Source organism: Cyclopterus lumpus, chromosome 1 (assembly GCF_009769545.1).
Source record: "Cyclopterus lumpus isolate fCycLum1 chromosome 1, fCycLum1.pri, whole genome shotgun sequence".
NCBI lineage: Eukaryota > Metazoa > Chordata > Actinopteri > Perciformes > Cyclopteridae > Cyclopterus > Cyclopterus lumpus.
This window is the reverse complement of record NC_046966.1, coordinates 20,891,756-20,903,139: the sequence shown is the minus strand read 5'-3', so window position 1 is coordinate 20,903,139 and position 11,384 is coordinate 20,891,756. Positions and strand designations below refer to the sequence as shown.

The following is an 11,384-nucleotide window of genomic DNA, read 5'->3' as shown; positions in this document are numbered from 1 at the left end:
TACAACACTGATCTAATTCTTAAATGCTGGTGACCTTTGTTCACACGCCATCCCGCATCTCTCTCTCTCTCTCTCTCCTCCCATTTCCTGCCATCGCTCGGCTGTCGCCGTCCATTAAAAGACAAGTTTACATCCATTCCAGTCCGAAACAAAACAATACCGACAGGCCCATTTGTGCCTTGAAAATCAATTTTGGTTGGCTGTTATCATTAATGCTGTCCATACCGGCTATAAAGAGATTACTTCATAAAGTGAATTTAATGTCAGTGATGTGGGACCAAAACCTCACGATTTACACAGGCAGTGGTGCCCTCGCCGAGCTGCAGCGGACAGATAATAACACTAATAGGGAATTTTTTGTGCTAAAAATAATGAAATTCTGAAAGATGCCCACAATATTTTATGAGCGCTAAAACATCACATTATAGCTTCGGGTGAACTCTCAAAGACTTTTTTTTAATTTATTTTTTTAGACAAAACAAGGCCTGTGTTTTCAGTCCCGCATCACTTACATTGAAAATCACCTTGCAGTGAGTATGGACGGTAGGAATGATTAACAGTGGTGGAAGAAGTACTGGAGTCAAAGTAGCAATAATACAGTGTAGAGGTACACAGTTACAAATAAAAGTACAAATGCAATAGCAACAAACATAATAATGCAGAAGTTTAACGTGGTAATACCCAATTAGTACACGTATCTGAAAATTGTACTTAACAATACTTAGTTGTGTTTCACCATTGACATTTCAATGCACATTGCGGCTTTTCCTACACGCACTCCCAACTTGTCTCATTGTGATTTTTTTTTCTCGGGCGTCTTTAGTGTCTTTTCGAAATAAAGGTTGGTTTAGGCAACGAAGGAAAAGAGCGTGGTTGACGTTAACTCGACTGACCGGCGGGACTGTGGCGTCGGCATCAGACGGCGAGGGGCACCGACAGGGTTTGAGGACTTGGGGGTGACGGCGGGGTCGGCCTGTCAGCGTTGACTTCAAACCATGTTGACTTTTCTATTACAGATGTAAAAAAAAAAAAAATACATGTTTTAAACAGATTCAAAGCGTTGACTTGAAGTCATGCTGACTTCTGGTGGCGGAGGGAGTGGGAACAGAAACGATGAACTCATCCAGCTCAGCCACCTTCTGCTCACGCGAGTACAGCAGACATTTAAGAAACCACGAGCTGGAGAAAGTCCACGGAACATGTTTTTTTTTTTCTCCAGCAACACATTAGAGATTCTGCTGTAGAGTTTTTGGGGTTTGAAAAACCACAACAGCAGTAAATCTGAAATGACACCTCAATGAAAAATAAAGGCATCCCGTGGATCAATGTGATTCAATAGCCCTCCGTTAAAGTTCAACACACACACACACACACACACACACACACACACACACACACATTCTCCCTCCCACTCTCACTTCCACTCATCAAACATATTTAATTAAATCTGTTTAATTTGCCTTGTCATTTTTCACTTATGTAATCACCGTGTTTTGCTCTGTGATCTATTTTATGCCACTCACAATTTTGTCATTCGGATGTTTGTTTGTCTTTTTTTTTTGTTGCTCTTTTGTTGGTTTCAAAGTGAGACGCTTTCATGGGATGATTTTGATGTCAGTTTCAGATTTCCTAATTATATTCTCCTCTTCTTGTTGTCATCTTAAAAACAATGCAATGATAATAATAATCTCGAGAGAATGCACAATCTGTCTACATCCAAGCCCACTAAAACTAATAATAATAATAAGCAATGCAGCCCGTTGCAAGCACAAACAACTCTATTTGACAGGCGGTAAGATAATAGCTTCATGTTGTGTATTAAAAGCCTTAAATCTGAAGGCTAGAAAAAAATGTTGTATTGCATATTTCTAAAATACTGTCAAATAAAATACATAATTCTCCAAAATTACACCCCCGGAGAAAACATTAGACATTAAAAGCTGCTTCCTTTCATTAAATAATAGGAAATCTCCTCTTGTCCACACTCTTTGAAATGTCATCTTTGCATTTCAGGGATTCACCGTGAAGACACGTCCTTATGAGAAACGCTCGATGTTCATCTTGGCATATAAACTGCGGATGATAATCACAGGAAAAATAAATGCCCTGCATCTTTTTCGGTGGCGCCAGCCTGACTTCAGAGACGTCACTTTAAATCACGGCAGTGAGAGCTGCAAGACAGCTTTTGCGGAGGCCTTGTAGTCTTCGTCCAGCATCCATTCCTTGTTTCCTCGTCTTCGTCTCACACGTGGCGTCTCCAGTCTGATCCTGAAGGTCCTGAGGAATATGAAAAGCAGAGGACATGAATGAATGTTATTGTGTGTAAATTTTTATTGGACTACCCTGTGACCAAAAAATAGAAGTTTGAAGTTAATGTCCATATAAGCATTGCATAATAATGAGAGAGGCAGGTTAGAGCAATAGGTATAGTACATTTACTCAAGTACTATAGTATACTTTTGACATACTTGTACTTCACTTGAGTATTTCTATTATGTGCTAAGTTATGCTTTTACTCCATTTCAGAGAGAAATATTGTACTTTTTACTCAATGTATTTGTTTTTTTTACATAAGAAAACAGGATATGCTTATGATAGTATATGATGCAGTAATAATAAACTATGCTCATGCCCACAAATGTAATTTGTCCATAACTTTGTGACTTTTATGATCTTAATTGGCGAGTCCCTGAACTCGTTAGGTAGTTAGTTTTTGTTTTGATTTGGACATCACAGTAGCAGTAGAATTATAACATACAATTATGCACAATAACCAGATGCATTGCGTTTAAAGTCGGTAGCGAAATGTTTATTAATATAATTTACAACACCTGTCCGAGGCTGAAAAGACAAAGTTTAAAAGAAGAAGATAAAAGAAAAGGGAATAAATACACACACAAATACCACAAAGACACAACCACACCAAAAAACAATACAACAATAGCAAATACAGGTACATAAAAATGTTATTGTTTTTCTGAGATGAGGTTTAGCTGTATATACATTGAAGTAACGAGTAACAATTCAACCAAAATATCAAGGATTAAAGGGAAAGAACCTTTAAATTCAGTATAAGTTTTCCCTCTCATGTCTTTGTTAGTTAATTTAATATTATTCTATTCTATTTTTGGGATATATTGTGCAATTTTATATTATATATTGCTTTACTTGTTGTATTTATTTATAAAGTAACGTCTGGTTATCTAAAGCGAATATAATGCAACTTAACATATTTAATAGAAGGGATGCCCTTTAAACGTTAAATCTAAGACAGACCAATTAAAACACCAACTGCGGAGCACGTGCAAATAGCAGTTGTCTTCTGAGCGGCGGAACCGGAAGTGTTTGAGAAACGGTTAAAAGCCTGATGACGTAGGCTAGCTACCGTTAGCTGTCAGCCGGGTTCAGTCGTTGTGCAGGATGGAGGTGACACGCCGAAGTAAGTAGCCAACCAGAGTTTGTTCACCCTTATTATGTTATTTTTTACTATATCGCGCTATGTTCACCGTTTTAACGCGCAGCGCAGCGGCGACGTGATATTTATCAAAAATGGACCATTTCATTCCTCTGGCGTCTCGTTTCTTGCCCGCTAGGTTGAGCTAACTAGCTGCTGCGGCGGCGGTTAGCACGCTCTCCTGCCCGCGTGAACGAAGCAACTGCTGCCGCTGGTCGTTTGACACACTTTCTCTCTTTTTAAAAAATTTTTTTTTTATTATTAACAGATTTTAAAGAGAGTTTAAACGCGGTGTACAGCGCGTTAGAGGAGGCGGACTTCCTGGCCATCGATGGAGAGTTTTCAGGTAACAATAGCCAGAGATGTACATGGACGCGGTGGACGCGGTGAGGAGGAACTGTGACATGTGTTGTGTGTTTATCTTTTAGGGATAAGCGACGGTCCTAATGTCAGTGCACTCACCAACGGGCTGGACACTCCGGAGGAGCGATACAGCAAGCTTAAGAAGGTGAGTTTACGTTACTGCACACCTCTTTTTTTTAAATTTTATGTTAAATGCTCCCTGATTTCCCTCCATATTCTAGATCACTGCTTATCTCATTTAAAGTATCTCACTCTGTGTGTGTTTGTGTGTCTCTCTGTCTCTGTCCTTGTGTGTCTGTCTCTCTGTCCACCAGCACTCCATGGACTTCCTGCTGTTCCAGTTTGGAATATGTACATTCAAGTACGACCAGACAAAGTCAAAGTGAGTATCTGCTTCACAAATGCAGAACTTTTAGATCTTCTATTGATGATTTGGGTCTCAAATGGAATCGCTGTATCCCAAAGGACTCCCAACAAATTTAACATGTTCAGACTGAAATTGGTTCATTGTCGGGTACAGAGAAAAAGCCACGTCCTTTTTTTTTTTTTAACTAAGTGTGGGTGTTTCCAAACTGACAACAAAAACTATACTCCACGTACCATCTCGCCTGATATCATAAAGGCCTTTTTAAGCTGGTTCCTGCTTTATTACATGGGGACCCTCTTGAAGGCACGCCCCATGTCAAATTCTAGCCTTTAACCATCGTTAATTCCACTTTAGAAGTCTTTTCTAGTTTCCTTTTTCATGTGGTATTAATTTTTTATTGGGTTTTATGCAAAAATGTCATAACTAGATCAAATTTGATTATCTTAATACATCTTTAAAAGTTTTAAAATAAACTCTCTGCAGCTGGAGCAATTTACTAATCATCTTCCTTTGTTCCCATATCTGCAGGTATATCACAAAGCCTTTTAATTTTTATGTATTCCCGAAACCGTTCAACAGGACGTCCCCCGACTTAAAGTTCATCTGTCAAGTAAGTCGGTGTTGCTCTTTTGGAGCATTGCGTCAGTGTGAACTGAGATTAATGAGTTTTCATAGTGACCGTGACTTACATGGGTTCAAAAGGATTGTTCCTATTTTTTTGCTGCTTTTTATTTTTTTTTAACGCTGTGATTGAAGATTATCTTTTGTCATTTCAGAGTTCCAGTATTGACTTCCTGGCCAGTCAGGGATTTGACTTCAACAAGGTGTTCTGTCAAGGTGAGTGCACCACAGAGTGAAATGAAATGCCCCCTTTTTTTAGTCTCATGAAACCTAGATGACTTTTACGTTTTGTCTGGCAGTCCGTCTTGTCAAGGCTGCTGTGTTTGGGGAGCAGGACAGTAACTGCAGAGCCATCAGAACTTCCATTCACTAGACGGGTGTAAAACTGTGACGTCTGTTTCTTCGAAGGAATCCCGTACTTGAACCAGGAAGAGGAAGTCCAGCTGAGGGAGCAGTCGGAGGAGAGGAGACATCAACATGCTAACGGTGTCGGGACACCGTCCTTCATCTCCCCATCCTCCAAAGGCCCTGCACACGTACCTGAGGAACATAAAGACTTCATCAACAGGGTGATGTAAGTGTCGTAGCACAAATGGAGTGTTTTTTGTGTGTGTGTAAAACATGTACCCAAAAGCCAGTAATGTTCCAGACCATGACCGTACAAAGAGCGGTGGGTACTAGCAGCTCGGTGTGTGAGGATTCAGACGGACGTTGTGCATGGTGGGAGCAGCAGCTTGGTGCTTTCACACAGCTGTGGTTACCTTTCCTTTGGGGTATATTGGGCATGGTCACATGGGAGGGACTGTACCTCCTCAGTTGGCTTTGGAATAATGTCATTTCTACTGTTTTCCCCACAGAGGGAAGGTCGATGCCCTCTTGACTAACTCGGAGAAGAGTTTGGACTTGGATCCATGTACTGGGTAATGTTCACAACGTTTTTCTTTATTATGCACTTTTTTTGATGCCATTCTTTCCTTACTGTTGCCAGTTTTTATTAAAAAGGAATACATAAAGCCTTGCCCCATTTCACTGGTGGGATCTTCAGTTATAAAATCTTGTCCAATTGCTGACATTTTGCTAGCTATGGGTAACGTTGCGCTCTCTCCGCCAGCGCCTCCCCTTATTGGTACTGCGCATGTAGATGGCGCACTCGTTCGCTACGTCCATCATTGATTTCAGACGCGGTGATAATTTCTTTTCCCAAAGCTGATCATGAAAGTAGCTGACGAGCCTTCTTGCTGCTTTCTCATCAGAGTTGGACGAGTTAAATTCCAATCGGGGAGCGAGTGACACCTGTTTCTGTGTAGAAGACCCGATGATGTATCAGATTTGTACATATGAGGAGCTTTTATTTGTTTTTAATTGCTTTTTTTTGTTCTTTCCCAACCAGGTTTCAGAGAAAGCTGATTTACCAAACTCTAAACTGGAAGTGAGTGTCACTCAACATATTTGCTGAAATTTATTTTTTGTTGGATTCAAGATTAAGATTAGTCTTTTTGCTTTTCACAGGTTTCCCAAAGGGATTCATGTAGAAACTGTGGAAACAGAAAAGGTAAGAACATGTTATATTTAAACTAATTTTGCCGTGTGGTTTTTGAGTGGAATATGTGAAATATTGTAAGTTCTGTATGTGTGCAGAAGGAGCGCTACATCCAAGTCATCAAAGTAGATGACGAGGAGAGGAAGCGGAGGGAACAGCAGAAACGTGAGAGGGAGCAGGTGAGTTTCAAGATGGACATTAAATCAAAGTGTTGGTCATGTTGTTGTCTGAATATAAAGTTTGTTCCGTATAGGAAAACACAAGTTGGTCTTATTTTGAAGTGCTTATGGATAATTTTTATCTTATAGAATGTTGTTTATCCTTTACCCTCAACAGGAGGAGCTAAATGATGCTGTTGGCTTCTCCAGGGTCATCCACGCCATCTCTAAATCGGTGAGTCAAGCCGAACAGCTGCTCCAAGTCTCAAATAATGAATTTCACTTTATTCTAAGAATTGTATTTTAAATTACATAGCCGTTGTATTGATGCAGAATAAACATGAGTAACGTATTCAAGACACTTTTACACAAACATTATGTTTTGTTGCCAATTTTATTTAAATATTTGGTCTTCTGGTTTGCGTCCTTAACCCATTTTATTCGGCCATGCAGGGTAAACTCGTGGTTGGCCACAACATGCTGTTGGATGTGATGCACACCATCCACCAGTTCTACTGCCCTCTGCCAGAGGTAAACGCTTTCCGATGGATTCTCTAGATCTGGTGCATTTGTTTTATTTCTTCATGAAATTGCAATTTATTGCAAAGAAATTAATGAATAATTTGTGCCAATTCTCTTTTCTTCAGGATCTTCAAGACTTTAAAGAGGTCACCATGTGTGTCTTCCCAAGGTACAGAACCTCTGCTTTGCAAAATGTGTTTGTTTACACGGATGATTTTCTGTGATATTCTGTTTAAATATTGTCTTTCTCCTGCAGACTTCTGGACACAAAGTTGATGGCTTCCACACTGCCTTTTAAGGTAAATTATCTCCGTCAGTGCTGTAGAATATCAGGTGCACTGCTTGTTGTTTGAGATATTTTAGAAGGTAAAGACGAGATGACGCCAAAAGCAGCGGTAGAATCTTTGCTCGGGTTGCGTCACCGGTCCGAGAAACCGAGTAGCTCCGAAATTGTCGTCAAGACTTGTGTCTCAATAGATCGTGGAAATATCTAAAACTGAAGAGACTTTTTTTTTTTTTTGCTTTGCGTCTCAGGAGTTGATCACTAACACGTCTTTGGCAGAGTTGGAGAAACAGGTGAAGGAGAGTCCCTTCAAGTCGCCACAAGTCGGTCAGTAACTGCATGCAACGTTTTGGCTGAGCCGCTCTCAAACCTTCAAAGTTCCTCAACATCTTTTGTACCGTTCACTGTCAGAAACGGCAGAGGGGTTCCACAGTTACGACACCGCCCAGCAACAGCTCCACGAGGCCGGGTACGATGCCTACATCACCGGCCTCTGTTTCGTCTCGATGGCCAACTATCTGGGTAACGCACACGATCGCGCTGATCCTACTTTTAAAACGCATAAAAAGAAAGTCTAAAATGTAATTTTTTACTTTCTTTTACAGGCTCTTTCCTGACTCCACCCAAAGCGTACATCTCTCCTCACTCCAAACTAGTTGAGCCGTTCTTTAACAAGTAAGAGATGCACTTGAAGTTGCAGCCGTCTTTCATGAACTGCAACATCTGTTTACAAAATGCATACAATGCCTTTTTTTTTTTTAAATGTATATTTTTGTTTGTTCAGGCTTTTCCTGATGAGGATAATAGATATTCCCTACCTCAATGTCACCGGACCAGATTGTGAGTATAATGTTGCACAGCGGCGCAATGTACAGTATACAGCCAGAGTTGTTTTAGACTACATGTTTGCATATGTTGCTTTTTTTTTTTTAAAGTAGCAACATGGAACAATGTTTTTATGATTAAGTCATAAAAACATTGCCTTCTGTTGTGCACACATTGCTGTTGGCAGATTGGTGGCAAAGAAACAATGCAGAAGATGAACAAATGTGCAAATCTGGAAATAATTATGTGCATTTATCAACATGTTTTTTGGCTTTAACTTGGTTTACAAGAAACCACAGAGTCCTATTTTTGACCACGAGAGGCATGAAAACACAAACGGTCACAGGCCATGCTATCGATTTCGCGGTGGCTTTAAACCATTTGTTAGCTTCAGCTTTCGATCTTTTTATTCAACTCTTAAGTGAGAATCGCCGCCTCACCTGCTGCTGCTCCTTCTGCTCCCACAGTGCAACCTAAAAGAGACCACGTCCTGTTTGTCACCTTCCCCAAAGAGTGGAAGACGAGTGACCTCTACCAGCTCTTCAGTGCCTTTGGTAAGCTGTGATGTCAGCAGGACAATTCTGCTTGAGAACCGGTGCGACCCATTGTTCATCACTCGCGTTGCACTTCTGTCACCCTCTCAGGAAACATCCAGGTTTCCTGGCTAGACGACACGTCGGCGTTTGTGTCCCTGAGTCAGACGGACCAGGTACAGATAGGTGAGTTTCACACCCCAGTTGAATAAATGATGTGCACACGCGCACGCACCCCAAACCAATCTGTCATTGTCTTGGTCTCATCACGCAGCGATGAACACCAGCCGCTACGCAGAGAGTTACAGGATCCAGACGTATGCCGAGTACGTCAAGGGCAAGCATCAGAACAAGGAGAAGCTCGGCCAGACGCCCAAATCTTGGGGGGAGGACGGCTGGAGGAAGCCTCACTACGCCTCAGCTACTTCTGCTGCTACTTTTGGATACCCCCGGTACACCCGCGCTGCGTTATAAACCTAACAATCTGTGTATTTACCTTCTGCATGTATGCACGTATGACTTGTTTGTTTTTTATTCTAGGGGTCTGCGGAAACGCAGCATCAGTCCCGTTCAGGGAGAGCAGGGTTCCGCAGATGCGCCGGTCACAGACGGCTGGAGTAACTACTCGTACCCGGATAGCGCAGGCAGCAAGAAGATGAAAACGGATGGTGTGTACTCTGCGTGTTCCCACACAGCCGACGGCTTTAGAGATTCAATGTGCTCTGGGTGACAAACATAGCTGGAGACGTTTACAAAATGTACATTTGGATGACTTTGTAGCTGTCGTCATTTGAGCCTGAAATCATCGTATTTTACAAAAACAAGTTTCTTCCAGTTGTGATTTTTTTCTTTATCTGTAAATGTTCCTTTGCTTTGTCAATTATAACCCACCGGTCCTTTTTTATTATTTCCTCCCCCATAGGTCTTTGTTTTAAAGTTACTTGGTGTTACATGGAGTGCATCCCTTCTCGCCAAGTAAAAGCTCATAAGGTGTATAAAGAGGACTAATTTAGCTTGTCATTGTTTTTCCTAGACAAAAGTGGACAGGCGAATGCAGAGGCCATCGAGAGCAAGACCTCAGAAGGATGGCTGAAGACGGCGTAAGTTAGCTGGAGGCGCTGTGAATGTTCCATGTGCTGTGAATCGAGGCTCACAGCGGTTTCTGTGTCCTGCAGAGATGCATCAGATTCAACGGGGTCCAGTCCAGTTCCTGATGACGATGAGGCGGAAGAGAAGGAAAGTCCTGAAGGCAATGATGCCGAGGGGACGGTCACCTGGCAACAAGCCCCGGCAGTCCACGGGAGAAAAGGTCAAAAGAAAAAGAAGTCCAAAGGTGTGTTTTTTTTTTAAACGAGTCAAAGTGTGGCAATTAGTTTTTTCCTGATGTTAGAAGTCATTGTGTGGCGTGTTATAATGTATGTGGATGGTATCATATCTTTTATTAAATGTCTTTCAAGTTGTTTTCTCCTGTAACAAACAGTTTTTTTTTAATGTTATTTGCTAATTGCGTAATGCAATTAATTGCATTAATCATAATGTAAGACATGTATTGTCTATATAAAAAATTAATTAAAAAAATACCATTGGGAGAGCTTGCACATGGCGGCCCCTGTTCATATGCCCCCCTCCTTCCTCCCTCCAGGCGCTACATCTACAACGTCGCTGTTCGAGGTGCCAGACGTCTGGTAGCGGGAGGTGAGGCGTGGAGAGGCCGCCGTCCCACAATGAGCTCCTGCTCAAGAGTCTCTTAAGCACTTGGGGCGCTCTCCTGCGAGGCCGCACATCACTGGGAGGGGAGCGCGCCCAAAACGAATCGGTTCACTCGGCAGCTGTGGATACCGTGTCCAAAGCTACCAGCCAAGACTGGACTCCTGACGGAGAACAAGCCATAACAACAGCTGCCATATTTTGATCTCGTATTGTTGGGAGCAGCCAACTCTTCTGGGTAAACGCGCGCACGCACACTCTTCACTAAAATCTTAAACTCTAATCTCAGCAAGGTTCATTTATTCTGTGTTCAGACTTGGCGCTGCCGCCACACTTTGAAAAGCATTCATCATTTTTATGACCGTCTCATATTCTGTGAGTTGGTGCATGTGAGGGAGGCGTACATCTTCTCCTCTTTGGGTCACTCGGTTTCATAACTCGTGAGATGAAATGCTGCCTGACAGGTTCTGTAGTTTACGATGTCTGGGTTATAGTATTTTAAATGCAGTCAAATATATATATTTTTTTTTTCATTTTAAAATAAGTTCTGTTTTATCCGACATGTATAAGCTTATCAATGATGTGATGTTTGTTATTGGTGGCGCTTGTGTTCTTTTTGTACAGAATTGTTCTTTCCCCTTTTTCTTTTCTCGTGTTAAATGTTTTGTAACGTGTCAACCCTGCAAATGTCAAAGTGTGTTCTAATGCAAAAAGGTGTAAAAATACTTAAACTATTTCCTTGGAAAGGGGAAGAAAAAAAAAATTAAAGAATTTTTCTTAGTATCTACGTTTTCTGTTTCCAAACTGTTGGCAGTTGAATAGACGGGCATTCGTAACACTTTATATTCGTAAATATGACATTAGTTTATGGTTTTTCCAGAAACATGACTCATTAATATTATTATGTCCTCCACTGTAAGACTTAAATTGGCACATTTTCAATGCTAATTTAATTTTAGAAAGATGGCCAGGACCTCCATGAAAGCAGTTAATTAAATATAATACTCATAC

General features: G+C 41.2%; 1 protein-coding gene across 1 annotated transcript; it reads left to right on the top strand.

Moving 5' to 3' along the window:
• Positions 1–3,336: 3,336 nt before the first annotated feature.
• On the top strand, positions 3,337–11,156 carry parn (poly(A)-specific ribonuclease (deadenylation nuclease)). The gene is made up of 26 exons (XM_034553930.1): positions 3,337–3,439; positions 3,723–3,800; positions 3,883–3,962; positions 4,132–4,199; positions 4,713–4,794; positions 4,961–5,021; positions 5,214–5,379; positions 5,663–5,725; positions 6,196–6,234; positions 6,315–6,357; positions 6,444–6,524; positions 6,682–6,738; positions 6,957–7,034; positions 7,151–7,194; positions 7,282–7,324; positions 7,560–7,635; positions 7,720–7,830; positions 7,914–7,983; positions 8,093–8,148; positions 8,601–8,687; positions 8,778–8,852; positions 8,941–9,118; positions 9,207–9,334; positions 9,700–9,766; positions 9,842–9,999; positions 10,309–11,156. The coding sequence occupies exons 1-26, from the start codon at positions 3,421–3,423 to the stop codon at positions 10,353–10,355; spliced, it is 2,055 nt and encodes a 684-aa protein (XP_034409821.1). The 5' UTR covers positions 3,337–3,420; the 3' UTR covers positions 10,356–11,156.
• Positions 11,157–11,384: the final 228 nt, after the last annotated feature.